The 26,206-nt window shown below is 58.1% G+C and overlaps 10 protein-coding genes across 10 annotated transcripts; 4 read left to right on the top strand and 6 right to left on the bottom strand.

Annotated features, from left to right (window-relative positions):
* The first annotated feature begins 22 nt into the window (after positions 1 to 22).
* On the top strand, positions 23 to 1,324 carry BDY17DRAFT_182134 (uncharacterized protein). Its single transcript, XM_033729914.1, has 2 exons — positions 23 to 506; positions 562 to 1,324. The coding sequence occupies exons 1-2, from the start codon at positions 241 to 243 to the stop codon at positions 1,235 to 1,237; spliced, it is 942 nt and encodes a 313-aa protein (XP_033587634.1). The 5' UTR covers positions 23 to 240; the 3' UTR covers positions 1,238 to 1,324.
* On the top strand, positions 1,325 to 3,172 carry BDY17DRAFT_182135 (P-loop containing nucleoside triphosphate hydrolase protein). Its single transcript, XM_033729915.1, has 6 exons — positions 1,325 to 1,587; positions 1,645 to 1,720; positions 1,774 to 2,420; positions 2,477 to 2,566; positions 2,620 to 2,868; positions 2,989 to 3,172. Exons 1-6 carry the CDS (start codon positions 1,411 to 1,413, stop codon positions 3,097 to 3,099), a joined length of 1,350 nt encoding a protein of 449 aa, XP_033587633.1. The 5' UTR covers positions 1,325 to 1,410; the 3' UTR covers positions 3,100 to 3,172.
* A 65-nt stretch (positions 3,173 to 3,237) lies between these two features.
* Positions 3,238 to 4,900, bottom strand: BDY17DRAFT_300635 (WD40-repeat-containing domain protein). The gene has a single exon (XM_033734098.1). It carries the CDS (start codon positions 4,758 to 4,760, stop codon positions 3,246 to 3,248), a length of 1,515 nt encoding a protein of 504 aa, XP_033587632.1. The 5' UTR covers positions 4,761 to 4,900; the 3' UTR covers positions 3,238 to 3,245.
* Positions 4,901 to 4,968: 68 nt separating this feature from the next.
* BDY17DRAFT_300634 (uncharacterized protein) lies at positions 4,969 to 10,094 on the top strand. The gene is made up of 4 exons (XM_033734097.1): positions 4,969 to 5,207; positions 5,351 to 5,521; positions 5,574 to 8,353; positions 8,408 to 10,094. The coding sequence occupies exons 1-4, from the start codon at positions 5,155 to 5,157 to the stop codon at positions 9,850 to 9,852; spliced, it is 4,449 nt and encodes a 1,482-aa protein (XP_033587631.1). The 5' UTR covers positions 4,969 to 5,154; the 3' UTR covers positions 9,853 to 10,094.
* Positions 10,079 to 11,154, bottom strand: BDY17DRAFT_335887 (6,7-dimethyl-8-ribityllumazine synthase-like protein; the record flags this gene model as incomplete). The annotated part of the gene is made up of 2 exons (XM_033737934.1): positions 10,801 to 11,154; positions 10,079 to 10,722 (listed from the first exon to the last, which is right to left on the bottom strand). Exons 1-2 carry the CDS (start codon positions 10,844 to 10,846, stop codon positions 10,079 to 10,081), a joined length of 690 nt encoding a protein of 229 aa, XP_033587630.1. The 5' UTR covers positions 10,847 to 11,154.
* BDY17DRAFT_300631 (uncharacterized protein) lies at positions 10,931 to 15,689 on the bottom strand. The gene is made up of 3 exons (XM_033734096.1): positions 14,713 to 15,689; positions 11,556 to 14,598; positions 10,931 to 11,493 (listed from the first exon to the last, which is right to left on the bottom strand). The coding sequence occupies exons 1-3, from the start codon at positions 15,388 to 15,390 to the stop codon at positions 11,390 to 11,392; spliced, it is 3,825 nt and encodes a 1,274-aa protein (XP_033587629.1). The 5' UTR covers positions 15,391 to 15,689; the 3' UTR covers positions 10,931 to 11,389.
* Positions 15,690 to 16,098: 409 nt separating this feature from the next.
* On the bottom strand, positions 16,099 to 17,239 carry BDY17DRAFT_300626 (glutathione S-transferase). Its single transcript, XM_033734095.1, has 4 exons — positions 16,838 to 17,239; positions 16,598 to 16,778; positions 16,184 to 16,537; positions 16,099 to 16,122 (listed from the first exon to the last, which is right to left on the bottom strand). The coding sequence occupies exons 1-3, from the start codon at positions 17,046 to 17,048 to the stop codon at positions 16,204 to 16,206; spliced, it is 726 nt and encodes a 241-aa protein (XP_033587628.1). The 5' UTR covers positions 17,049 to 17,239; the 3' UTR covers positions 16,099 to 16,122; positions 16,184 to 16,203.
* Positions 17,216 to 18,442, top strand: BDY17DRAFT_300622 (Fms-interacting protein-domain-containing protein). The gene has a single exon (XM_033734094.1). It carries the CDS (start codon positions 17,575 to 17,577, stop codon positions 18,250 to 18,252), a length of 678 nt encoding a protein of 225 aa, XP_033587627.1. The 5' UTR covers positions 17,216 to 17,574; the 3' UTR covers positions 18,253 to 18,442.
* Positions 18,443 to 18,607: 165 nt separating this feature from the next.
* BDY17DRAFT_325777 (histidine kinase) lies at positions 18,608 to 21,352 on the bottom strand (the record flags this gene model as incomplete). The annotated part of the gene is made up of 1 exon (XM_033737407.1): positions 18,608 to 21,352. One exon carries the CDS (start codon positions 21,350 to 21,352, stop codon positions 18,608 to 18,610), a length of 2,745 nt encoding a protein of 914 aa, XP_033587626.1.
* A 1,597-nt stretch (positions 21,353 to 22,949) lies between these two features.
* BDY17DRAFT_300618 (uncharacterized protein) lies at positions 22,950 to 26,037 on the bottom strand. The gene is made up of 2 exons (XM_033734093.1): positions 25,197 to 26,037; positions 22,950 to 25,140 (listed from the first exon to the last, which is right to left on the bottom strand). Exons 1-2 carry the CDS (start codon positions 25,620 to 25,622, stop codon positions 23,218 to 23,220), a joined length of 2,349 nt encoding a protein of 782 aa, XP_033587625.1. The 5' UTR covers positions 25,623 to 26,037; the 3' UTR covers positions 22,950 to 23,217.
* Between the last annotated feature and the right edge of the window lie 169 nt (positions 26,038 to 26,206).

Here is a 26,206-nt window from a genome sequence, read left to right as displayed (position 1 = left end):
CTCATTTAAACGCCGCAACCCACGATGCTTGCACGCTTCAGGTAAGGTTCGCATCCAGGCCTCGCTTAATTAAAGCTCTGAAGGATCCAGACACGGGTCCCGTATTCCGAAGAGTGGTGCGTCTCACGCGTAGGGAGTTGTTAGTTGCCTGGACATATTCGGCTTCACCGTCCTCTTCCTTCTTGTCCATATTGATTTAGCACTGGATCTCTCAGAAAGATGCTCATACGATGACCAATCATGCTGCAATCCTACGGAGGGCCGCAATTCCGCCTTGTGCTCGCGATCTTGGTGTTGATCTGCAGCGCCGCCAGTCTGCTGTATTTGGCACGAGAGCCAACGTTCGCCACGGAGCTGCCAGGGCAATATGACCTCCGGGAAGTGGAAGAGTATCTGGAGGCAGCACTGGAAATCGACCCACCGCCGGACGCGCCCCCCTACGGGGCGGTGGTGATAGCCGCGCAATCCACCACCGATCTGCACTGGACCATGTTCACGAAAGTCACGTAAGTGGCCCCTTTCCGACCGCGTCCGAGAGTCAGGTGCTGATATGTATGGCAGATGGCAAGTGTATGCATACGACGTCGACCAGCCGAGCAATCCGGACATTCGCTTGCAGTTTCCGAAGAGCAAAGGCCACGAAGCAATGATCTACCTTTCATTTATTATCGACCATTACGATGATCTTCCATGGTGTACGGTCTTCATCCACGGCAACGAGAGCGAACCGTGGCATCAGGGTGTCAACATGGTCGAAGCCATCAGCGGACTCCAGCGAGTCCCTCTCGCACGCCAAGGATATGTGTCTCTTCGGTGCGAATGGTATACTTCCTGCCCGACCGAAGACCAACCCCCGAAATCTCTCGAAGCCCTAGTCTCGGATTTGGAGGCTGTCACCAAGGGCACCCAGGCGACCATCAATGGCAACTGGCATCAGCTCTTCCCACACGAGCCCCTGCCTCCAACTTTCGTGGCTCCAATTGGCGCCCAATTCGCAGTCACTCGCCAGGCCATACTCCGCCGACCCAAGTCAGATTACGAGAGACTCCGATCCTGGCTCTTAACCACCTTGCTGGAGGACGATTTGAGCGGCCGGGTGTTTGAACAGCTCTGGGCGTACATCTTCCTGCAGGAACCGGTTCATTGCCCATCGGTCGACAAATGCACTTGTGAATGGTTCGGCCGCTGCGATACAAATGCGCTGGATAGACATTTGGGAATCGACTCTTCGAATTGACATCTTTATGCCGGGAAGTCACTTCACCTTCGCGGCAGGTCTTCACATGATTTCAGGCCGGGCAAAACGATTCGGAGGATCTATGCTCATCGTGGTGAACCGGCTGGCTCGCGTTCGGAGTGAGGTGCTGCCAAGCTTTCAGGCACCTTCCGTCTCTCGAGCGCTCCTTCCTCATGACAGCACTTCTCTTCGACACACCTCCTGTCCTTTTCCTCTCCTGCATCATCTCGTTCATTCTGCGGTGCCGGCGATCCGAGGGTACAATGACGACCGAAGATCTTCTGCAGCCGACGCTGCACGTGGAGGTGCTGGTGACAGGCCGCGAGCATCCGCCGCATGTTCTCAGTGAGGTGGGCTCAAGCAATTGCTCTGCTTACCCGGCATCTGAGCGCTGACGAGACCGTCAGATCCGAAGCAGTGTCGCAGACAGACTCAAAGAAGAGCTGGTGTCGGTCAAAATCGGCGAAGAGATAAAGCTCTTTGGTATGTCGCCACCAACTGTCTCACCTGAGAGAGTACTTGTTGATGTCAACCAGATGAGATCGCCCAGGGCCAGCACATCGAAAGCATTCAAGTCGTCGACTACACAGGCCGCGAAAACTCGGCTCACATCTACAATCTGAATGACGTCCAGCTGGACATCCAGCCCTACACCTTGCACAATGAGACTGGAAATCGTCGAGCCATTCAGCAGCAGGATGAAAGCGACACGGGCCAGACCCGAGTCCTCGCCCTTCCAAATGCCATTCTGCACGCTGCATGGAACTCTCTCGTCTTCGAAGACGCCTTGCCAGCCCGGCTCCTCCGCTACTTAGTTCGCATGGTCGGCATGATGAGCCAGCCCGGTCTGAACCTCAGCACCTTCAACTGGATCCGCGTCTGTCTCCTGCATGGCCCAGCCGGCAGTGGGAAGAGCACACTCTGTCGAGCCCTGGCGCAGAAGCTGAGCATCCGCCTTGGCCATCTCTACGAAACGTCGACTCTAATGGAGATCAATGCGAATGCCATGCTGAGCAAGTATTTCGGGGAAAGCGGCAAAATCATCAGTGCGACGTTTGATGGTGTTGTTGGCATGGCGCAGGATCGTGGCCGCTTTGTGTGCGTAGTCATGGATGAGGTGGAAACGATTGCTGGCTGTCGTGACAAGTCGGCGAGTGGCAGCGAGTGTCGAGATGGGCTGAGGGTATGGAGTGCGCTCGACATGCAGATGACAGGGCGTCTATTGACTGACATTCTCAGGCCACAAATCAACTGCTGACGGCGCTGGATCGGCTGCGTGACCTTCCGAACGTGCTCGTGCTCTGCACCAGCAATCTGATGGAAGCAATTGTACGTCATCCCTACAACAACATCCTCAAAACAACTGCTAACAAAGACACCAGGACCCCGCCTTCCTCGACCGGGTGGACATCAAACAACTAGTCCCCAGCCCCTCGACCGCAGCAATCTACAACATCTTCCGCTCCTGCATCAACGAACTGATCAAAAGCAGCCTCATAGACGCCACAACGAGCACCAGCAGCCCAACCGCAACCTCGCACGAAGTAAGTTCCCAACCCTCATCTCCATTCAACTGGGATCAATGGATCCCCGTCTCGACAGCGATGATCCCCACCTTTGCAGAGATGCAGGTGCGTCGCCTCGACCAGCTGGATCCTGCTTCGTTATCCTCGCCTGGCAGTCGACTGTGGGAGATTGCGCAGAAGTGCGAGGGCTTTAGTGGGCGGACGCTGCGGAGATTGCCGTTGCAGGGGCTGGCGATGTTTACTTATGGGAGGGTGTGCTCGGTGGATGATGCGGTTTCTGCGCTTGAGGCGGCTGTTGCGCAGGAGTTGGCTGGGGCTCAATGCGGGAGGGGATGATGGAAGAAGGAAGGTGTTGTTGCGCATGGGGGTTGCTGGTGAGAAGGGAGAATGCGCCTATGACGTGAATTACTCTCCGGAGGGACGTCCACGCGCGGACAAAGGTGTGGATTGAGAATATGTGAAGTACGTGCAATGCATCGCACTTATTTGCCCTCTTCACTATCGCTGTCACCTTCTACTGCATCCGCGTCAACTTCTGCCTGTGCCGTTCCATCCATGACGAAGGCGCCAAGACAAGTAATGCGGTTGCCCGTCTCCAGCGTGCCCACCAGCTTTCCCAGCTGTTTCGAAGCGTTGGTCTTCTCAGCAGCGGTGTCGTTCGCGGACTGGTTACTACTACTTCCAGCGAGGTCAGAGGGAGGCACGGTCCATAATCGGATAGCGCCGTCGCTGCTCCCTGTGATTATTGCGAGGGGCGATTCTTGCCCAGAGCCAGCAAGCGGTAGAGTGAGGACCTCGAAATCCTTGATACGACCGCTGAAGCCCGCGGCTGAGCCGCCGAGTTGAGCATTGCAGGGCAACAGGGGCAGCTTTGATGCATCCGGTGTGCTTTCTGCAATGCTGGTGTCGAAGAAGAGGATCCTGCCGTCCTCAGTGGAGACTGCAAGCGTGGACGGTGCCTGTGATTCGGCAGTGGGCGGGAGAAAGTGCAAGGCGTGTAGCTTCGTAGGCGGCGATGGTTTGATGATGGCTTTCGGCCTCGAGTCGATCCCAAACACCACCGCGCCCCTCTCAAACGCAATCACGTAATTTTCCCCGTGCTCATCCCACAACACCTTTCTACCTTCGCCACTACCGTGCTTTCCTTCGCCGACCTGTGCCAGTAGATCCCTCTCAAAACTCAACACCCCGGCCTTCTTGCCCGTCATCAAGTTCCACAAGCGCATACACTTCTCCCCTCGCCCGACACTCAGCATCAGCTTCTGCGAGGGGTGGATGGCGAAGTCGTTAATGCCGGCGGGGAATTCACCGGGGCCTGCGGTGTCTCCTGACGGGCGGCCTTGGGGTTTTGGGATAGGAGCTTTGATTGAGGAGAGGACGGTCCAGTCGCGGGCGCGGGAGATGGCGATGGTGTTGTCTTCGGCGGCGCTGAAAAGTTTGGACTTGATGGGAAAGTGGAGAGCGGTGATTGCGCGGTCGTGATTCACCAGATTTCCCAGAGAGCGATTGAGCGGGTTGTGGATCGGGAGCGGTTCGACTAAGGATGAATTGCTAATTTTTGAGGCCTTGATGGTAGATGAGGGTGGTGGTGCGGTGGAGAGGCTGTAGAGATTGATCCGTTCATCGCTTCCTCCTGTGGCGAGGAAGCGTTTGCCCGAGTGCGAGGAGGGGGAGAGTGCCAGACAGCGGATAGAGGAGTTATGAGCAGCAAAGAGGAAGTTGTCTGCGAAGGTGACGTTTTCCTGGTCGGGAGCCTGGATCGTGGCGCAGGTGCCGTGTAGAGCGCGTTCGTAAGATCCGGTGACGATTTGAATGGTGACATCTTTGCGGCCGGTGTTGGTGGGAGACGATGTCTCGATGTGAGGTTTAGCTGCAACACCAGGCTTCGACTTGGCCGGGTTGCCATTCACGTGCGGAGTGCTTGCGGTCTTTTTGGTTTGCACATGATTGCTTGGATGCGCATCTTGGCGCTTTCTCTTCCCGGTCACGTTGGCCATTGCAAGTGAATTAATATCACCTTGACTCCTCGTTATTATATGGAAGTGAATCCGACTGCAGCAGAGAACGCGAACCAAAATTTCACATTTGCAGGGAAAGTCAAAGCTGCCCCGCAAGAATCCTAAGCCAATTTGGGAAGAAGGCGCGACACAGGGCAGGGAGAGGGTGAGGGAGGGAGAGCGGGAAGGGGCGAGGGAGCGACGCGGGCTTTCTCGGACTCTCCGCCGTGCCACCCACCACCTCTCTCGTCGCAAACCCGCTGCAAACGTGGTGCAGACGAGCAACACGGCGTCCACCATTTCAGCACCCCACCCACCTCTTCTGCTCCTCCCCGCTGCATCTGTCGTTCTTGGAGGAATGACGGATGCTCTCCTTTTTCCCCGATAATTTTTAATGTCGCTGGAGGCGCGACGACGCGAGACTGTGGGCAAGCGGAATGCCTTGACGTGAGTCTTCCCATCACCCTTCCATCACAATATCCATCAAACCGCATGGATTCACTCCTTACACGCCCCATCCATCTATCTTTGCATGTGATTTGATGGAAAATATGCGCGGTCGTGATGAATGCTGATGTTTTCATGCGCAGCGAGCGTCGTCGGTCGCTTCGTTCCACCAAGCGCACCCTTCGCAATGTCACCCACCTAATCGCGAAGAATGGCCCGCTCTCCAACCTCATCAACTGCCATTACACCGCCGAACACTCTCCGCCGCCTGATGCAGACGAATCCACCTGGCTGGAAAAAAGTGACATCTCCAAGTAAGTACCGTCGCCGTCGCGAAACCAAAGCTGTGCTCACGCGCGTCGCTAGTGGTCTGCATTTCGATGACACCTCGCTGCCCTACCCACCCACACCAGTCGATGATGATGCGACACACACATCAAAACCTCTAAACCCCTCCCTGAAGTCTGTCAAACAAGTCCAGGAGACCATTGAGCCCACCGTCGCCGCCCTGGAAGATGACATCGCCGCGACCCCAGACCCAACTTCATCTTCCGCGCCCGCAACGAGATCCCGCGCATCAAGGACTACCCCAGCAGTGCCAGACAGCGAGGAAGATGAAGCGCAACCCGTGACTTATGCGCAGAAGGCCCGGGATGAGTCTGACGGCCCTGCGGCCACACCGGCCGTGCTGGCCCCACCTCAACCCGAGGAGGAGGCCGAGTTTTCGGCCGACACTCAACGACTGTTAGACACACAGAGTCCTCAAAGACCTGCCAAGGTCGTTCACTTGCCCCCGGAGGATGTGCAGCGCGAGCGGTCACGGGAATTGGAGGAGCATCGGAGGAGACGGTCCGAGGAAGACACGCAGACCAAGCACACGCGAAGCCATGTTCACGCGCAAACCGAACTCGCATCCTCACCTTCCTCGACTGTTGGCCCGTATTCCGCTGCTACACCCATGCCGCCGCAAGACTCACCTGATACTTCACCCGATTCCGAGACCGGCGACAACCTGGAGGTACTACCCCCGCCCGAACTGCGACCATCGCCAGACGAGCAACGAGAAAAGGAAGAGCATGATCGACTTCTCGCTGCGCAGAAGGCTATCGCACATCGAGCAGCGCTGGGTGATCTATCCACCCCCGACGATCAGCTCAGGTTTGAAGAACGTCAAGCTTCGGCACGTGAGGCGGAGGAAAGGGCGGCACGAGAGGATCGCAACGGTCCAGAACCCGATGGCATCAACGGGGAGGATGAGACGCAGGCAGAGAGCGTGATGGAGGGCGTTGAACGCGATCGCAACGAGGCGCAACCTGATTCCGACGACACGAACAATGAACAACAGCGAGAGTCGGGGACTGGCGCAAAGGAAGGAACGAAAGGAGTGAGAGACGACGGCGATAACATTACCGTCACACCTCGTATGAAATCGGCCCTTCACGCCGACCCGACGCAACAGAATGCCACCGATGCATCTCGCCAAGACAACCAAGCCGAGCAAGCACGGATGAGAACAAGGACGTCTTCTGGCGTACTTCAGAAGCGCAGCGTGTCGGAAATTCTGGGACAAACGCCTTCTCGTCGAGACCTTCTGTCATCCGCCACAGCTACGCCCATGAACTCTCGCCTTCCCCAGGGGAGTCCTACTGCCACTCCGTCTCATCTGTCGATGTCAATTCCGGAGCGACCAGCGAGACATACCGAGCAAGCACGTACCCTGCTCGATGAGCTGAATGCTCTCAAAGGGGCATCGGAAGACCCCGACCGAGACTATCTCGAACCTCTGTTTCGCATTCAGGCCCATGATTCACCCAACAACCGTACGACATCCCTCGCAGATCTTACCCGTGCCTCGACCAAGACGCTGTCCACCGAGGATCACTTTGCGCATTTGCAGGAGCGTGTAGATTACCGCATTCTGCGACGTATCTACCAGCTTCAGAATGCCAACAAGTGGTCTTTACGGCAGATGCAGCGATGCAAAGAGCCTGACCAGCCCGTGACGCACCACGACCACATGATGGTCGAGATGCAGTGGATGCGAAAAGACTTTCGAGCTGAGAGGAAGATGAAGAAGAGCATCTGTGCGTGGCTTGCACAGCGGTGTGCTGATTGGGTGGCAGCTTCTTCCGAAGAGAGGATGCTGCTGCAAGTGAAAGTCAAGCCAGCACGAACGGTGACCGATGACCGTGATGATGTGCCGGCGCCAGAGCTCGAGCAGGCCGATGACTCCGCTGCGGACGATGCTGGACCACCCACGCCGCCAAATGAACTCAGTCTTCCAGCGAACCTCGTCGTGGCGCCGGAGCTGACTGATGCTGTGTCCGCCCTGCAGCAAGATGGCAAACTGGGCCAAGCACTGCGGAATGTACCTGTCGCAGACCTGTCCTCCCTTGCGCCTCCTGCATGGCCGAGGATGTCGGTGACATTGGCCTCCAAATATATCGACGCAAAGGTGCTGCCGGACACGCACGGTTGTAACCGAAAACGTAGCCGGTTTGAGTACGACGATGATGCCGAGATGCTGGAGTTCGGAGTCGTGGCCAAACGTGCTCGTGAAGAGCGGAGCCAACGACCAGAGGACGAGGAGAGCGCGCTCTTCCATCCGGACAACAAACCGATCCGTGATCGACTGCACGCGAACAATGCGTTCCGGCCGCCTTCGGAGTTCGTCATGCCGTCCACTCAATTCTACGAGTTCCGTAACGGATCTCAGTGGTTGAAGGAAGACGACGACAAGTTGAAGAGATTGGCGAAGGATTATGCGTTCAACTGGTCCTTGATCGCCGATGAGCTGCAACTTTACGGAGTGTTCAAGAGCTCGTCAGAGCGGCGGACGCCGTGGGAGTGCTTCGAGCGCTGGGTCGAGCTGGAACAGCTGCCGGCGGAGATGAAGAAGACTATCTACTTCAAGACCTGGTACCAGAGACTGGAGCAAAGCCAGCAGGCCGCTGAGCGACGATACCAGGCCCAAGTAGCAGCTTTGCAGGCTGCGTCGAATGGCCAAGCCAGTCACATACCTATGCGTCGACGAACGGTTCCCTCGCGGGTTGAGAAACGGAAGAACACCCGCTACATATGGATGACGGATGCGATGCGCAAGCTCGCTCGGAAGAAGGAACAGCAGGCATTCAAGCAAGCGGAAGGTGAGTTTTTGATCGCGGATGAAGAAGAGGGTGATACTAACGATCATGTTCCAGCCCACCGAGCAGCTGCACAACGCAAAGCGCAAGCCGAGAACAATCAACCTCGTTCAAAGATTCCGTCGCCGCGAGAGTTCAGCGACAAGCGATATGAAAAGGACGTGCAGGATGCGGAGAAGATGCGCAAGCAGAGACAGCAGATGTTGGAGAACCAGCAACGTCAACTCTTGGCAGCACGACAAGCTGCGATGCAGCAACAGGGTTTGTTGCAGGGTCAGTCAAACCAGCCGCGCCCTGGCAGCTCGGCCAATATGCCCGCCGCCCAGCAGGCGCAGATGCAAGCGAACGGGCAACAGCAAGCACAGATGAACGGGCAAATCTCGCAACAGGCAAGACAGCAAGCCCTGCAGATGGCGGCTCGCAATGCTCATCTCGCGGCACCACAAATGAATGCCCAGGGCGTTCAACAAGCACAGATGCGAGGCAACGGTCAAATGCCCAATGCTCAAGACATGCAACGAATCGCCCAAGCGAATGCGCAGGCTCGGAACGCACAATACGGCGGGGGCCAACAGCAATATCAAATGCCCAGTGCCAACATGATGAGCCCTGGCGGAGGAGGGATGGCCGCTCAGCAGATGAATCCCAACAACCAAGCGATGCTGGCGAACATGCAGCAGCAGATGCACAACGCTGGGCAGCAGGGCGGCAACCAACAGATGTCGGGGTCGCCGATCATGCCTCCGCCCCCCACGCGTCACAGCAACAGCGGCAGCAATCCCCCACAATCTCTCTCCTCGGGACACGTGCCGAATATCATCAGCATCCGGGCTCATCTGCGGAGCATGTACCCACATTACACCGACGAGCAGATCGATGCCAAAGCGACCGATGCGCTCAAACTCCACTCGCAATCGTCGAGTCAAGCGCGTCAAACAGCCATGAACGCCGCGGCGGGCATCAGCCCTAGTATGGGAGCGCACTCGAACATGCAAGCCTACGGCCACATCCAGGCAGCATATCAGAACAACCAGATAGCGAACGGAGGAGCCAACTTCATGGGCGCCGGCGGTGGAGATCCCACGGGCCAACAAGCACAGCCAAACGGCATGCCTCCCGCCGCCAGCCCCAGCCCGCAGCAATACGCCGCCCTGATGCGACAACGCCAAATGGCGCAGATGCGCATGCAGCAGTCGCCCAACGGCTCCCACGCCAGTCTCAACGGCAGTCCGAACATCGCCGTTGCCAGCCCTAACATGGCGCCCGTCAGTCCCAACATGCAATTCTCGAACATGAATCAGATGCCGTCGATGAACAACATGGGCGGCGCTGCTGGTGCAATGACGCCGCAGCAGCGCCCTCCGAGCCGCAGCAACACGCCGCAGATTCAGCGCGTGGGCTCGTCGGGGAACATGTCTACTGGGGGGATGGCGAGTCCACAGGCTGCCAACGCGGGGTTGCAGGGGAGTCCGAGGAATATGCAGGCTAGTGTGGCGCGGTAGGATTGAGCTGCGCGAGAGTTGAGAGCTACTTGGGTGCGTAGGGGTATGTACACCAGAGAGAAGAAAGGAATTCTTGCATCAGCTTGGTGCGTTTCCAGGCAGGGAGCAGTACACGCTTAGCTCGAGCAAGGCGAAAGAGCAAAGGGATTGATCATCTTCATTGGAGCCGTCGACATCAAGTTAGCTGTACCAACAACAACACCCTTGGCAACAAGCAATCCATCCTCTACTCAACAAAAACCCCCTCCCCCCACCCCTTCCTCTTCACCCCCAACTCCACCGCCGCCGCCCCCCAGTCCTCCCCATGATTATGCATCTTCTTCCCCTCGTCCAGCCCCGCGCGTTCCAGCCCCTGCTCCTCGGTCAACAGCGTCAGAAGGCCGAAAATCACCGGCACCCCCGTTTCCAATTGCACCTTCATCAACCCATGACTGACGGCGTCGGAAATGTACTCAAAGTGCATTGTGCTGCCCTTGATCAGCGCGCCTATCGCTACAATGGCGTCGAAGGGTTGTTGTAGCCCTTTGGTGGTGCTCTTCTGTGTCTCCCCGCTACTACTACCCTGATCGGAGGATGTCTTAGGCAAAGACGTAAGATCCGTCGTACTCCCGCCCAACAAATCCTGCGCGGCAGAAACCAAGCCTCCCGCTGCTCCGCCCCCCAAAATCGAAGATTGCGACTGCTGCTGCGACGCCGTGTACATTTTTTGCGCCGCGAGGGGGAGCTCGTACGACCCCGGGACGGATTGGATGGTGATGTTTTCGTCGCGCACGCCGTGCGCTTTTAGCGTTTTGAGGGTCCCGTCCAGGAGGGCGGAGATGAGTTTTGTGTTCCAGCGGGCGTGGATGATGCCGATTCGGAGGGCGGAGCCTGTGGGTTTTTGCAGGGGTGGGTTAGTTGGGAGATTTTGCCAATGGATTGGATGGGGAGGGGGACGGGAGGCATTACCATCGTATTTCTTCGCTTCGCCTGGGCCTTTGAGGGTGGATGTCATGGTGGGTGGATTGAGTTGGATGTATGCGTGGTTGCGTGGGAGGTATTGTGGTGTGAGGTGGAGGAAGAGGTTGGCAATTGGCGTTTGGCGTTGCGTACGAGGTGATCGACAGCTGAGCGAGAGGTGGAGTGGAGTTGCCCGTCATGCGGCTTAAAACGGTACCTTGCAGCTTCACTTCACCCACCCACACCCACACAGTCCAGACTATGGTGGCACATTCGATGAGCTGCAGATGGGAAGATCGCAATGCGATCGGTAGTTCGCAGACTGTCTAGTGGAAACATCCACCACTCGTCTTCGCACTTCCTCTCCCTCTCTCCTTGCCCTCAAAGGCCAATCTCATACTCAAGACACATCCCCCAGAAGCATCGCCGAGATGCCTCCCATCCCTCAAGAAAACGCCACAATGCAATGCCAAAAAGCAACCCCCCTTCGCTCGTGAATAGGCTAAGCATCACGCAAGAGACGCCCCACCCTTTCCCTTTTCTTCCATCTGTCCCCCCAACCCCTTTCGCGCCGCATGCCGTGAGAAGGAGAAAAAGTCTAGTTCAAGAAACCCTTGCAGTTCGCCGAGCCGCAGAGACAAGGGATGCGATCGGTCGAGTTGATTTCCCGCTCAAACTTGTAGTCGTACGTGAGTTCTTCGTCTGTAGCAGCAACAGGTCAGTCAAATTGTTCATCCAACCATCGAAAGGGAAGGGCAACTCACTCTTCCAGATATCCTTCAGCGCATAAATGACAATGCGCGGCGTGCCCTCGACCTTGATAATCTTGGCCGTGCAATTGGGCGAGCACGAGTGGTTGATGAAGCGCGCGATGCCGCCCTTCTTCGTCGCGTCCACAATCTCGTCGTCCATCATGCGGAAGAGATAGCTCGACCCGACGCCTTGGCGATCGTACTTGAGCTCGCGCAGATCCGCCACCTTCTGCCGCACCTTCTCGCCCACGTACTCGATGATGAGGTCGTTGACGGCAATGTTCTCCTGCGCGTACAGGCCCCAGCCGTGGATGGCGGAGCGGTCGAATTTGACGAGCTTCTTGCGCTTCTTGAGCATGTTGAAGCGCAGGGCGACGTCGGCGTCGCTGTTGCCTGCGTTTGCGTGGCTGAGCGCTTGCTTTTGGAAATTGATGTCGTTGACCAGGCGGCGCGTGTTGACGCGGTTTGTGCGCGAGGTGGCTTTCATGGCGGAGCTTTCGGCCGCTGCGATGCGCGCTGCTTCGGCGGCGGCGTTGGGATCGGCTTTCGCTTGCGCTTGTCGCTCTTCGCGCGCTTTTTGCACTTTGATGCGATGTGGAAGGTACTTGCTCTTCTCTTCGTTGAGGATCTTCTTGATGCCTTCGGTGCGTGCGCTGCCGGTGGCATTGGGGACGTAGTAGCCGTCAATGCCAGTCTCGCCTTGCACGGGGCCGGTACTGCCAGAGTTGAGCGTCTTGATCTCCTTCTGCCTCCAGGCCCACAGTTTGGCGTCGCCAATGTCGTAGGAAATTTCTTCAACCAGCGCTTTGCGGAGGAAGGCCAGATCTTCATCGTCCTTGATGGTCTCCTGCCACCCGTCGATATCCAGAACAAGCCCTTCATCATCCTCCACCGTTCGCCGGGGCTTGTCGTGCGTGAAGCGCAGGTGCACATTCGTCGGCTCAAACTCCACATAGTCCACCAGTTCGCGCGCTTTCTGCTCGAGCTTCCGGGCGGTAAGCAGCGCCTCTTGTTTCCCAGCAGCCTTGGCCGCCTTCGCCTCACTCTTGAGCGCCTCCTGCTCTTCCAGGAGCTGTTTCTTCGTCTTGCGCTTCTTCTTGACACTCTTCTCCTTGACGGCTTCGGCCGCAGGCGTGCTTTCTAGCTCGGCATCCGGCATTTCAGTATCGTCGATGAAGGCCTCATCTGGCAGGCCAACCTGGAAGAGATCATCGTCCCTCTTATTGCGCTGCCGAATGAACAGCTCCGTGCGTGCCCGCGATCCATACTTGGAGGTTCGCGGCAGCGTGTTGACAACTAGCTCAAGCTCGCGCAAAGCAAGGTCCTCCGGCTCCTTATGCAGCAAATGACCAAGCGTGCTCTTCTGAAACGCATCGAACGTCTCCTTCTCCTCCGCCTCGTCCCAATCCGCGGCCACCTTTCTGCGCTTCGATTTGGGCGTGTCGGCCATGGACTCCGTGTCGAAGGGGGTGGATGTACGACTTGTGCGGCTCATCGGCCGACTTTCCTGGTCTTCGGTATCGCGCGTGAGAGAGGTCTGTCGTTCGTCGTCCGAATCCTCGTCGTCCGCAAACATCTGCTGCAATCGGTAGTGCAAGCCTCGTGCGTGCGAAGCCTTGGGCGCCGGCCGTCTCCGCCTCTCGTCCACGAAAGCATTCGCAGGGCCTCGGCTGTCCCTTTCGCCCTTTCTGCCACGCTGCGCGTTTGGATCGTGCGGTCGCAAAGGTTTGGAGTGTGCGTTGAAGCGCGATTTGAGTGAAGCGTCGCCGCGGTCTTTGTTGGAGAAGAGGAGCCCAGGCGCTTTGTTCTCATTGTCAGACGGATCGGACAAGCCATGCTTTCTTCGTTTCGCGCTGTGTTTGGAGGGTTCCAGACATTCGTGGAAGATGGGAATCGCGATGCGTGTCTTGATGTCGCCCATGATCCTGTCTCGGAGCTCCGCACGCAGCTGTTCCAAAGCCCCGTGCACTGGATCCAGATTCTCCGCTCGGTTCCTCTTCTCAATCTCCATATCTTCCGCCTCCTCTTTCTGCAATCGCTCAAAGTGTTCCCGCTTCTTCTTGTCCACTAGGACGCGCTCCGGACTGGGGCTGCGCTCATAGTTCGGATTGCCATACTTCTGGCACTCCATCTCCATGTTGTACGTGAACAAAGCGGCCTTGTTACACTCGGCGAAACATCGCTCGGTCTCATCCTCGCCGCGCTTAGAGTCTTCGAAGACGACATAATAGCCTGTGCGGTCCAGTCGAACCTCGCGCCAGTCGTACGCCTTTAAGCGCTTCTTCAAATGCGGGATCGTTGTACCAAGCACGGGCACAGAGCTGTGTGGGACGTGGATGTACGGCTTCCGCTTGATCTTGCTCAAGATGGGCTCATCTTCAATCAGTGCTGCAGCAGCAGACTTCGGATTCGCGGGCGGTGCTACCGCCTTTGGCCCCTCAGGCGCCTTGGCGGCATTCTTCGCGGATGGGCCTTTCGGCGCATTGATAGGTGGTGCGGGGGAGTCGGTCGGAGGTGGCGCCGAGTCTGCCGGCGGAGGTGGAGGAGGAGCATCATACGCGCTTCGCTCCTTCGCCCTGTCCCCTCTGATGCGCTTCAGCATTTGCTCGACCAGTCGCTTGCACTTCCGGCCTTCGCGATCGAGCTCCACCTTGAGCGTATGCAAGCCAATTCTTCCGCCATTGAACTCAGCCTCTGCTCGCTTTGCTGCCGCCACGGCCGGCATCTCTGGTACATCCCGGTATTTGATCAGCGCAATACCAAGAAAGCTACCCGTCTCGGGGTCGGTCTTGTTTTGCACACTCGCAATGCTGCCAAATGTTCCGAAGTTGAGTCTGAGAGTAGACTCGGGAAGGAATGGGTCGAATCCAATGGCTACGACCTGCTGCGGTTCACCAGGGCCAATATGATGTCGGTCGTCGCGCTTGTATGGCGCCACGTTGTACGGCGCAAGGCGCAGAATGGCTTTGCTCGCGTGTGTCTTGGGCCGGCAATTCCCTGACATGTAGCCTGGAATGGCTAGTCGAGGATCCGGAGGAGGATCGGGCTGGTATGTCTGCCATTATACCGTCGTCAGCGAAAGGGTACAGAGCGATTTGAGCAATCTCTTCCATGTCACTCGAATATTATTGTGCAAGCTCAGCAGATGATGAAATGTGATGTAGCGTACCTCTGTGCCGAATTCCTTCTTCCGCGGTGTTGCCCGCTTCCGCTCTTCCTTGCTGAGCTTGCCGTCGAGTTCGGGATCCCAAACCACTCTGTACCCTTTCGCTTTGCCGGGAGGAGGGAGCATGGCGCGGCGCTCTAGGAGCGGGGGTGCGCTGAGGTCAGGAGTGTGGGCTGAGGCAAGTGGCCCGTGTGAGGAGGGAATGGAAAAGGCGCCATTGCGGGCAGCCATGTCTGCGGAGACGTGAGGACTGTTGCCTTTGGCCGGCGACGAGTCGGTGTGGCTGGTGAGCGGAGTCAATCCGTTGGTGGTCGACACGTGCCGAGTGTGCGCGGAGGCGTTGTTATTGTTGCTGAAGACGGAGGAGGCGGTGCTGGTCAAGGAGCTCGCCGAGCCAAGACCGCGCAGCAAGTCACCCGACTCTGAAGGCTGTGTCTCATCAGAGTCTGGTGAGTGGTATTGCTTTGTGCCTTGCAGGTCCGAGGAAGGTGGGTGAAGAGGGCGAGAAGCGGGCGGCGGCGGCGGCGGTGCGCCATTTGTGAGCTTGGCACCATTCAAAACTCCACCGGGTGAGGAGGTGGAGGTGGAGGAGGCATGGGCGGCAGCATCGCGCTTGCGCTTCAGCGAGCCGGGCGATGGAATGCGTGGTATGGCCTCCTCCCCTCCGACAGGTTGCGACATAGTGTCGCCTTCACCTCACCTTCGCCAGCAATCCCACATGGCTTGATGCAAGCAGGGGTGTGGGTGATGAAGAAATGAGCGAGGCGAAGGGCGTGGGCACGGGTCGCTGGCGGATGCAGGGACGGGCGATGGCGGGCGAAGGTGCACGTGGAGCTCACGCGCGTGTCGAGGAGGGCAGGGCACAGGTGTGGGCGGGGTAAGAAGGATATGAGATTAAAGCGACGAGGTTCATTCAGTGTCCTCGCGATGGCTTGACAGCGATGCCGAAGGAGAGACGCGCGGGGCAGAATGGGGAGAGGTGAAGTTGTTGCGGCGCAGAAAGAGGAGGACGAGCAAGGGCTGCTGCTGGGCGCGCGAAGCGGAAGTCTTGGCACGAGCATTCCTCGGGACCCCCTGACAGCAAGACGCCAACTCTTCCTCGCTTCCCATCCAGCCACCACCACCTTCCAATAATGGCGAAACATGGACCTCGCTGTTAGAATGTGCTCTACCGACGACCACACAGTGTCGCGAATACTTCGCCCGAAGACTGCAATCTCTATGGGCGCCTCCCCGAGTCCTCCGAATGCTACACCGCGGCCAAGAAGAAGAGCTGTTCAACGCATACCTATACAGCACACGTAAAGCTGAGGAGAGCAAGGCTCTGGCGATGGGTTGATTAGTTGTGATGGCGAACAACAATAATGGATCGAAAGAGAACACATCACGTGATGAATCAGTAATGGCCTCGGTCAGATCAAAGCCTCGATCTGCAGAGAAGAGTTGGCCCTGGCATACTCATGTATCCACAGGTAAGGAAGATGGAGTCCTATCTCACTTCTTGAGCGCATACGCATCTCCGATTCCTCGCTGCACGGCCGGGCGCTCGGCAATGCGATCCACCCACTTGAGCACGTGGGGGAACTGCATCTCCTCCTCGCTGAAGCGGTTCTTCCATCCCTTCACCCACGCCCACGTCTTGATGTCGGCCACGCTGTACTTGCCACGCCCATTGCCCGCGAGGTAGTCCTTCTCCTGCCCCGTGTGCTTGCCGGAGAGCTGCAGCTCCAGCACGCCGAAGACGCGCAGCGTCTCCTTCTTGAAGCGGTTGATGGCGAAGGGGACCTGCTCTTCGGCGCGCGAGAAGAAGTTGACGTTTCCTTGGTAGCTGTGAAAGGTCAGCACTGTGGATTTGAGCCTTGTGGGATATGGATGGGGCCCGGCTTACGGTGCACCGCTGCCGTGCCAGAAGAAGACCCATTGCAGACATTCGCTCCGCTCACGGTCGTCCTGGAAGCCAAAGGCGTCCTTCTTGTCGACGGCCTTGAGGAGGTAGAGCAGCTCGGCCGATGTCTCCATGACGGCGAACGGCGGGCTGATAGTGTTGTCGATGAGGGTTGGGATGCGGCCTGCGCGGATGCGTATTAGTCAACAGTTTACGCCTGTACAAGACTTGGGCAGTACGAGCCATTGGGATTCAGCCTGAGGAACCAGTCCTTCTTCTGGTCGTTGGTGGAGATGTCGACCAACGACGTCGTCCACTCCAGGCCATAGAGGTCCTTCAGTTCTTCGAGGTAGATCTGGACAGCCTGGCCATTGGGCGTGTTCATGGTGAGGAGGTGGAAGCCTTTGGCATTCTTGACCTCGTTGGGCGTCTCGTCACTGTAGAAGGGGGCCATGATGATGGGCGTGTATTGTGCAGTCTTGGTTGATGGAGGGCGATAGGTTCGAAGGGAGAAGTCAAGAGAGACGGGCAAGGGAATGGAGATTAAGAAGAAAGGCCGATAGGAAATGCATTTGCAAGCGTCGTGCCTGCTGCAGTAGGTATTGTGTGATTGCCCCTCATCGTCACCTCGCCCCACCTCGTGATTTCTAAGCGGCCGTCAGCGATTCATGGCCGATTGATTTGCGATGATTATGCAACCTGGTGTTGCCGTTGTGTCTTCGGGTCCGTTTCCTAACGATATTCGTAAGGCATACCCTCCAGGTAGATACCTAGTTTTGGCGGGTGGATGGCAGAATTGGCTGACGTCCAACATCTCATACTGGAGCCGGTCCCATATTTGTGCCTGAGGCATTCAATATGAGCCCGGACCACATTCCACTCCCATGCTTTCTCCGTCGTCCAACACCGTAATGTAACCAGCCATATCTTGCCACGAGGAGCTACGCATACCCCCAAACATCAGCATCCACCCCCACACGATGACAGCAGAAGACTCCATCACCGACCCCCTCCTCCTCTCCGTCCTCCAAGCCGCAGCCGAAGCCCGAAACCAAAGCCTCGCCATCCTCGCCCTCATCAACGACCACCACGCCTCCCCCTCCCCCGAACCCCCCACCGACAACACTCTCCAGCACATCTCCAAACAGCAAAAACTCCTCCACACCCACCTCGTGCGCCTGCGCGGCCTCAACCGCCAAGCCACCCTCGCCGTCCGCACCACCAAACAAGCCACCGCCGAAGCGCGCCACGAAATCGACACCCTGCACCTCGAGCTGCAAAACCTGTACTACGAGCAGCGGCACCTGCGCGGCGAGATCGCAGCATGTGAATCCTACTCGCACCCGCACGAGCAGATTTCGCTCATTGACGTGGAGGATTTCCTGACGCTACATCCGGAGTTTCGGAGTGCGAGCGAGCACGATGTTACTGTGGCGCGGATTCGGGATGAGCATGCGCAGCGGGTGGCGTTGGAGGAGCAGAGGCTCGCGCTGGTGAGGAGGAAGGAGGCGTTGGTTAAGGAGACGGCGGGGAAGAAGGAGGAGTTGGCGCGCTTGGATGGGGAGATGGAGAAGTGGGTGCATGGGCAGGAGGCGGTGAGGAAGCTGTTGGAGGCGGGCGAGAAGAAGTCGAGGGAGGCGACGGCGTCGACAGAGTGAGAGAGTGTGTGTGACAACTCTCCCTGGGTTGATCAGTAAAGGAACCTAGCGCATGCCAGACGGCACTCCCACCAGCACCAAGCGCCCGCCGGCGAAATATCTGCCCCTAGGTGTATGAGTAAGGTAGAGAGAAAGGATGCTCGAGACTGATTCTCGTCCAACATGACGTTCGATTCAACAGAGTAGTAGTAGTAGTAGTAGATTACCCCCATCTCTTATAAAGATGACCAGTCTTTTCTATCCATTCTATTCCCTTCCATTCCTCCCAGCACCAAAACCTCATACGAAAAAGAAGGCCGTGACAGAAGAACAACAGTAATAGGTATCCGCGCAAGCCACCGACACTCCTCGCACATCAAGGCCCCTCCCTCTGCGCGCAGTACTCCGTAATCAAGCGCTGCAAATCATTAATCTTGTACGGCTTGGTCATGAAGCCCTTCATGCCGACGCGCGCCGCCCGCTCCTGCGCCCCGTCCGTCACATCCGCCGTGACGGCTAGAACAGTAGGTCTCTTCCGGCGAAAGCCATTCCCATTCGCGCCAGCACCCTTCCCCGCGCCAAGCTCGCCCTCGACTTCGCTGAGAATGCGCTGCGTAGCTTCATACCCGTCCATAAGCGGCATCCACAAATCCATGAGCACGACATCAATCCCGACGCCGAGGTCGCGGTGCGTCTTCATCTGGCGCACCGCCTCGGCGCCGTCGTGCGCCTCGTACACACCGTCGTACCCGAACTTGCGCAGCATGGAGACGAGGAGTTTGCGGTTGATCTTGTTGTCTTCGGCCACGAGGAAGGTGAGGGGGTATTTGTTGGCGAGGTCGCGGTCGATTTCGGGGTTCGAGACGCTTTTACGGAAGCGAGGGCGTTGGGGCTCGAGATGGGTGGTGCTGGGCTGGTCGTGGGGGGGAGAGGGTGGGGAGGACGTCATGCCGTGTAGGAGGGAGGTGACTGTCGGGGGATGGAGGCTTTTGGGAGGGGTGGAGTGAGAATCGGATTTCGGAGGGGCCGGATGGGAGTCCACGGCGTCTTGGAGGGCTCGCGAGAGCTTGTTGGGGCTCTTTGGGCTCTCCGGGCTAGGTTGAAACGTGGTTTTAGGGGTGGCGATGATGGGCGCGAGGGATGGACGACGGGGTAAGGGGGAGCCGAAGGGGGACGTAGGGCGACTGAGCGTCTCGCCGGCAATCGTGGGGATTCGAATTTCGAATTCGCTGCCGCGGTGCTCGCCTTCAGTCTCCGCGCGCGTGCACATGAGGTCGCCACCGAGTTTCCGGGCAATGCCCTTTGCCACCATCAAGCCTAGCCCCAAGCCTTCACTGGACCGCGTTGTAGATTCGTTCTCCCTCGAAAACGGCATGAACAATCTCGGCAAGAAGGCGGCAGGGATACCAGGTCCATTGTCGGCGACTTTGATGGACACGTACTTTCCCCTCGAACTCAGCCGTGCGTGTATCTCGACTCGACCTCCGTGTTGGTCGGTGAACTTGATGGCGTTCAGGATGACGCAGGAAACGAGCTTGCTGAGATCCTTCTCCTCCATGAAGATAGTCATGGGCAAACTCGGATCCACGCTCCACTCGATGTATTTCGTCTTTGCCGTTCCATCAGATCCCCTACTCCGTACTTCCACAATCTCGCCGTACGTGGTTTCCTGTGCCAATGCCGAGTCCGGTCTCCCGCCCATCTTCAACCCCTCGTTGATCACATACCGAAACACCTCTCTGATGTTGGTATGTCTTAGACCAGGAGCAACGTGTCGATAAATTGGGGTAAGGGAGTGGGCTGCCAACTCCGCGTCTTCGTTGGTAGGCGTAGCGCCGGGTTGCGCATAAGAATGCACATCACCGGCTTCTTGCAAGCCATCCTTGATCTCCTGGCTTGGCTCGCGAGGGTTCGACGACCAAGCCGCAGCAGCCGCCTCGAGTTTCTGAACCTTGCTGCTCGCATTGCTGTTGTGTCTCGAAGATGCCTCGTCTCTCCTGCGCTTGCGAGAGAGGGGAAGATTGCTACCAGAAACAAAGATTTCCGGTCGTCGATCGGCCGAAATCTGCGTGGAAAATGGTGACGCAGAATCAAGATCGTCTAAAAAGGGGAGCCCGGACGATTCGGGCACACTCATATCCATGTCATACGCATGGACGACATTATCGGCAGCCTCGACCGCCCTTCTTGAGCTGTCTTGCACCACCTGAATATTCTCTTTCAACTCCTCAAAGACCCTGCGGAGGCGGGGGTCAATGTGACCGCTCACCGCCTCCTCGACCGTGGCGTACATGACGTCAAGCATGCCGACAATACCTTGCATCGGTGTCCTCAGCTCATGTGACAGACTACCGGCATATGGACGGAGGGACTGGGCGAGAGTAACGGCGGCGTGTGGGATAACCTGGCTCGTCTCAGGTAGCGGCGTGGGCTTGAGGAAGTTGGCACCTTGCACGAGCCTTTGCTGCATAAGGTCCTCCAGGGAGTGCAGTAGCATTTCGATGAAGCCCCAGGACAAGACTCGTTTCGCCGCGCCCTCCTCGGACCACATGACTCCGAAGTGGGCAAAGCACTTGCCCTCGGCGAAAAGAGGGACGGCAATGTAGGCGGCGGCGGGAAAGGGGAGTTTGTTGGGGTTGTTGGTGAAGAAGTCGCCGAGCTTCTCGGGCACAACAAAGACCTTGTCGTGGCGCATGTAGGCGCAAGGGCAGCCATGGCCAGCATAGCGGAAGTCGCGGAGGGTGGTCTTGGAGCCGTCTTCGGAGCAGAAGTGGAGGGCGGAGGCCATCAAGCAGGCACCAGGCTCGCCGATGGGAGGCATCTCGACGGCGGCCTCGTGTTCGTCGACGAGGACACGCTTGGCAACAAAAGCCATTTCGGCGCGGAGAATACGGGAGAGGTCTTCGGTGACGGTGGGGAAGAAGTCGTCGGCGGAGAGGGAGGGGAGTTTGGCCTTGAGGCGCACAACGGCCTCGAGTGCCTCGCTCTCGGCGACGGGATAGTAGCGATTGAGCACATCGGCGAAGCGCGGGTCTCCATGCTGCAGTACGTCCTGGGTGCCATAATGCGGCAGGCAGACGCTTTGGCGGTCCACCATGACCGCGGTCGCTTCGGCGGACATGTGTTGGGGGATTTCAAAGCTCGTATTAACACCCCGCAGCAGTCCACCTCCACGCCAGCATCATGTCAAGTAGCTGTGTGTGAGAAGTGGGCATGGAGCGGGACGGCGTAGTGCTCCGGGCGGTTTTGGTGGAGCGGAATTCAGGCGGTGTCGGAGGCAGCGGTAAATGAGAAGCAGCAGGTCTCGCAGGTCTCGCAGGTCTCGCAGCTCTCACTGCGCGTGTCTGTGTTGCTTCAATTCCAGCCAGCAAAGAGGGAAAGTCGTCCAGTCCAAGATGATGTGCAGGATAGCAGCAGGAGAGTAGGCAGCGGGTCCGCAGCACCAAGGTGCCAACAAGCCGGGTACACGGTAAATTCCAGGGCCTCGCCAGACTCACCCCGCCATGGATGAGGAGGAGCAGACAAGAGAAGCGTGGTGGCGGTGGAGGGGACAGTACAGCAGCAAGCAAGCAAGAGGGCGCGAAGAGGGAAGCAAATTACCGGGCTCCGTCAGCGTCACCGGCGTCCGCCCGGTGGAGCCTGGGTTGTGCAACGCTTGCCTTCTCGCTCAGGTCGGTGGCGGTCTAGATTGCCTTGTCGAGCGGCTAGTGCAGAGCTTAAAACAGAACGCGATGGCGTGCACGAACAAACAGGCAGCCGCTGTCGGTGTTGGGCTCCGGGACCGGGGCAGTCGCTGCTCGACCCTGCTTACATTAGCCCCCTTCGGTCACGCCTCCGTGTGCAGTCAATCACAAAAGGTGTCTCGTCGATCCCCGCCGTTTTGCGCAAAGGGCGTGTGATCACAGATGTGCTCGCCGAACTGTTGCATCGAAGGCAGCCTCGACTGCGAAAAAACGGGCGGACGGCTCCACTTTCGCAGGTCGGGTGTGGCGCAACCCAAATGTTCCAGAGCGTTTGCCCGGCGCGCACAACGCACGCTGGTGGCGGCAGTCGATGGTATGTGAAGGCATAGATGCCGACTACCCGGTAGGTTTCCCTCTCACACAGCACCCCGTCCGCCGGCGTCGGTAAGAGATGTCCTGGATGGTGCTGATGATCCAGACCACTGCACGTGTGGACGATCCGGGATCGGCATCACGTGTGGGAGGAGGAAGCGATCAGCATGCCTAGCCGGGTCTCTGATCCGATGATCACGGTAACATCAATGAAGATGAAACTCCCAGCCGTCTTCATCCTTCAACGCCCATCTCCCATACACCGTATGTCTACCGTGCAGCATACATTCAGACTGCCAACGGACTGCACCGGCAACGGAGAACTCCTCCCCCCGGCGACCACCGGAACCCTCACCATCCATCACCAAGGCACTCATCACCTACATGACCCTTCGCTTCCCTACTTTTATCCTCTACTCCACCGGTACCCGGAATACCCTCCGAGGCAATCTACAGTGATTTGATATACGAGCGAAGGAATGTGGCACCCCCGGATCGCTCGACTGCCGGAGCCCGCCACCAAACCTTGTTGTAGCCTAACCGCAGCTGGTGAATGCTACCTCGAAGTAGGGGTCTGCGTGGTAGGTAGAAGATACTGTCATGTATATGGCATACGTGCTACAAGCAGCCCCCGGAGCTGGTTCCAGCTCGACAGATCAAAGGTGAGGTCAGAGCTCGGCGATGATCATTCAGACACGTGCCTACGTAGATAGCTTTTCGCCAATACTTCACAAACGAGCCATCCTCAACCCGCGGGTATCTCCTCCACTGCTCCCAGTGTCAACTCCCAAACCCCTCCCGTCCAGTACCCAGATTCATCATCTTCCCGTCACTAGGGTCACAGTTAACAAAGGTAAAATCCTCAAAATATCAACAGCAGGTCTCTCTGTCCTAGCAATCTCAAAAAACTCCCCAAACGCCCTCGCTAGTATTATCGTTCATATCGCGGCAGCTCCGACGACGCAGCCGCATCGGCATGACTATCGTGATAGCTGCTCGATGAGCCGGCCCTTGCTCCGACATCCACTTCGTCCAAGGTGGGCGCGCTGGGCTCGAGAGCCGTGGCGGCCTCTTCTTGCCCTGCCGCCGGGATATCATGCGGAGGAGCGGTGGCGATGGAGGGCCCTGCTGTCGAAGGGCCTGCGGTAGTCGTGTACTCCGGTGCTGCTGCTTCTGTTGCTGCCGGTCGCACGTCAGGCTGAGATGCATAAGCAGGCGCGGAATGTGCTGGCGCCGAAGCAGAGCTGAACGCTTCGCCCGCCGGCCCTGCTGCCGATGAAGAAGGTCCCAAAGGAGGGGCAGACGGCATATAGGGTGCGCTTCGCGGAGGAGCGCCTCCGACAGCAACAGCGTCCTCGAGCGGCGCCGCGTCAAGCCCAGGTGGCTGGCTGGGAAGAAGACGCAACTCGGCTTGCTGGATGCGCTGCTTCTCCGACATTTCCGATTCGTTTTGCAACTGCGGGAGTGGGAGGGCTGGGGGCGGAGGCGGAGGCGGCGGCGGCGGATGGTAGTAGTCGCCTCCCTCCGAGTACATTTGATGCGAGTAGTACCCATCCCACTGCCCGTTATATCCATACGATCCATCATACTCACGATAATCGTAGTCCTGATGGTGGCCGTTGGCCGGATACCAGCCGTAATCTGACTCTTCCGTGTGTGCTTGCGGATATGGTGCAGGCGATTCGGTCTGCGGCGGTGCTGCTTGTGGCGTCTCCACTACGGCGTCGACCATCCGGCGCTTGCCTTTGCGCCGCTCGCTGTCTTTGGTGCCGATGACGACTTCAAACGTAGCGGACACCACGCCTTTGTCGCGCCGTACCGGGGCGGTGTCGATGATTGAGGTGGCGGCAACGCGTTCTGCAGTCATATCGTCCCCTGGTGAGGGATTCACCGGCGCGCCGGGTGCGGTGAAACTGGGAATGCCCTTGTCAAGGCTTTGCAGCTTGCCCTGAATGTCCACGACAACCTCGACGTAATATTTGAAGCTGATGATCGACCCCGGAACCGAGGAAATGGTGGGAAACGCTTCGTCCGGCACGCGAACTCTCGCTTTGATCTCGGTGGTGAGGGCTTGCGGGTCAATGTACAGCGGACGAACCACCTGGCACAGGTCTTTCCGGAACATGTGGCTGGATGCTGTGCCGGATAGCGACAGGCCACTGAGCCCCGTGAGCGACTTCGTATAGTACTCGTCCGCCTTGGATGCCTTGCCCTTCTCCGTGGGACCCACGGGGGCCAGGGGGCGTGATTCCACTCGCGCTTGGCGGAAAAGCGTTACAATCACACCGTAGAGACTTCGTACGTGTTTAGTATGCGATATGTCGACTCGAATGGGGATGTAATCGCCCTGCAAACACCCTCCAGCCTGACTCTCGATGGTGACGGAGATGACCTTGTGCGACAGCGATGTCTTGCTGCTGTATGCCTTGCCCGAATCGCTAGGAGTGGACGATCTGCGCGACATGGCATCGGTTTGCACCATTCGCGTCGAAGTGCTAAGGCGGCTGTCAAGGCTGATTTCGCTCAGCACGGGGCTGTTTGAGCCCCCACGGTCCGCCAGAGCACTTGCTGCGTCGGATATGTCGGCAGTACGGAGGACGCTGCTCCTTGAAGGGCTTCCAGCGGAATGCGATCCCTTTTCAGATAGGTCGGGTGATCTACGCGGGAGGTTTCTCCCTCGCGCGCGCTTGGAGAGCGGCTCTAATGTGATCGTTCTTGCTCTCGGAGGGTCAAGAGTGGAGATGTCTATGGTCTCCACAAAGGAGATCTTGCGGTCGGTGGTGACGACGGGAGCCATGGTGTTCGGGCGGGTCACCGTGGCGGTAATCATGTATGAGATGGCGCCTCGTTCGAACTGTACTCAAGGTTAATATCATCTAGCTTTCGGCCCCTGGATGTTGGATTGCTCACATCAATGCTGGAGGGTAGGCTGCGGTCGGGAAAGACCAGCTCGAACTCGAACTGGTAAATTCCCTCATCCAGTCGGCCGTCTCCACAAAGCACGCTCTCATCCTCGAAGAGCGATGCGAAGCCATCGCCCAACTTCTTCCGGCCGGCAGCGGCACCGACGGGGGACTTGGGGGCTTCGACGGGGGTGCCCGCAGCCTTGTAGACCTGGGCGAAGCCGTGCAGACACACGACAATGTGGGTGACGCGAATGGGTTTGGTGAGCCGCAACCGGATATGTCCCTTCACGGTATCACCCGGCGCATACAGCTTGTGTTCATCATCGGGTTTGACGGAGAACTCGGCGATATGGCGGGACTTGGTGGCGGCGAAGGGTGATGTTATGCGGGACCATGTGCGCCGTCCCGTAGCGGGCGGCCTTTCAGACATGCCTTGCCCTCAGTCTCTTAGCAGCAATTCGCATTCTCTCTGGGCGCGTCGACGGTCAAAGTCGGCCAAGGCGCTGGGCAGTCCCCAGGCGGCTGGCGTGGGCAGATGAGGGAGGAGGGGGCGCTGGCCGTCACTGTGCCACTCCATCGTTAGCCATGCATATCTTGGATCCACACTGCAATGGCTCGGGATTGATCGCGGGCGGCAGGGTTCGTGGGGGCGAGGGGAGGGGGTGACGAGGCAATGGTCGAGGGGATGTGGTAGGGGAGGACGCGTGGAAGGGGGTGCGCGCGCGATGCTGGCAGCGTGACACGGTGATGCAGTAGCGGGGAGGTGCGGGCGAGGTGCGGGTGAGGTGCAGCGAGTGACGACGACAACGCGCAATGCCACTCCCGCGGAGAAAAGAGGTTGGATGCTGCACAGGCACAAGCCTTGCGTCCACTCACCTGACGGGCCGGCCTGGATGCTTCGTAATCGCCAAGATCGTCGCCAAGCATGCTTGACCTGTCGATCTGGTGGAGTGGATGGATTGCGTGAATCGCGCTCGCTGGTGAGAGGTGGCCCAAGCTGGACGGATGGAGCGG

The sequence above is a fragment of the Neohortaea acidophila genome, assembly GCF_010093505.1.
Source record: "Neohortaea acidophila strain CBS 113389 unplaced genomic scaffold BDY17scaffold_8, whole genome shotgun sequence".
Lineage (NCBI taxonomy): Eukaryota > Fungi > Ascomycota > Dothideomycetes > Mycosphaerellales > Teratosphaeriaceae > Neohortaea > Neohortaea acidophila.
The sequence above is the reverse complement of the archived record's forward strand: the minus strand, read 5'-3'. Positions and strand labels throughout refer to the sequence as shown.

Coding starts and splice junctions, on each gene's coding strand:
- BDY17DRAFT_182134 (XM_033729914.1), top strand. CDS start 241: ATGCTGCAATCCTACGGAGGGCCGCAATTCCGCCTTGTGCTCGCGATC. Junction 507..561: donor ACCATGTTCACGAAAGTCAC/GTAAGTGGCCCC, acceptor TATGTATGGCAG/ATGGCAAGTGTATGCATACG.
- BDY17DRAFT_182135 (XM_033729915.1), top strand. CDS start 1,411: ATGACAGCACTTCTCTTCGACACACCTCCTGTCCTTTTCCTCTCCTGC. Junction 1,721..1,773: donor CGAAGAGATAAAGCTCTTTG/GTATGTCGCCAC, acceptor GATGTCAACCAG/ATGAGATCGCCCAGGGCCAG. Junction 2,567..2,619: donor GCAATCTGATGGAAGCAATT/GTACGTCATCCC, acceptor CAAAGACACCAG/GACCCCGCCTTCCTCGACCG.
- BDY17DRAFT_300635 (XM_033734098.1), bottom strand. CDS start 4,760: ATGGCCAACGTGACCGGGAAGAGAAAGCGCCAAGATGCGCATCCAAGC.
- BDY17DRAFT_300634 (XM_033734097.1), top strand. CDS start 5,155: ATGTCGCTGGAGGCGCGACGACGCGAGACTGTGGGCAAGCGGAATGCC. Junction 5,522..5,573: donor GAAAAAAGTGACATCTCCAA/GTAAGTACCGTC, acceptor GCGCGTCGCTAG/TGGTCTGCATTTCGATGACA. Junction 8,354..8,407: donor GGCATTCAAGCAAGCGGAAG/GTGAGTTTTTGA, acceptor ATCATGTTCCAG/CCCACCGAGCAGCTGCACAA.
- BDY17DRAFT_300631 (XM_033734096.1), bottom strand. CDS start 15,390: ATGTCGCAACCTGTCGGAGGGGAGGAGGCCATACCACGCATTCCATCG. Junction 14,599..14,712: donor AGAAGGAATTCGGCACAGAG/GTACGCTACATC, acceptor GTATAATGGCAG/ACATACCAGCCCGATCCTCC. Junction 11,494..11,555: donor GCTGAAGGATATCTGGAAGA/GTGAGTTGCCCT, acceptor TTGCTGCTACAG/ACGAAGAACTCACGTACGAC.
- BDY17DRAFT_300626 (XM_033734095.1), bottom strand. CDS start 17,048: ATGGCCCCCTTCTACAGTGACGAGACGCCCAACGAGGTCAAGAATGCC. Junction 16,779..16,837: donor CCTCAGGCTGAATCCCAATG/GCTCGTACTGCC, acceptor GCATCCGCGCAG/GCCGCATCCCAACCCTCATC. Junction 16,538..16,597: donor TGGCACGGCAGCGGTGCACC/GTAAGCCGGGCC, acceptor GACCTTTCACAG/CTACCAAGGAAACGTCAACT.
- BDY17DRAFT_300622 (XM_033734094.1), top strand. CDS start 17,575: ATGACAGCAGAAGACTCCATCACCGACCCCCTCCTCCTCTCCGTCCTC.
- BDY17DRAFT_300618 (XM_033734093.1), bottom strand. CDS start 25,622: ATGTCTGAAAGGCCGCCCGCTACGGGACGGCGCACATGGTCCCGCATA. Junction 25,141..25,196: donor GCCTACCCTCCAGCATTGAT/GTGAGCAATCCA, acceptor CCTTGAGTACAG/TTCGAACGAGGCGCCATCTC.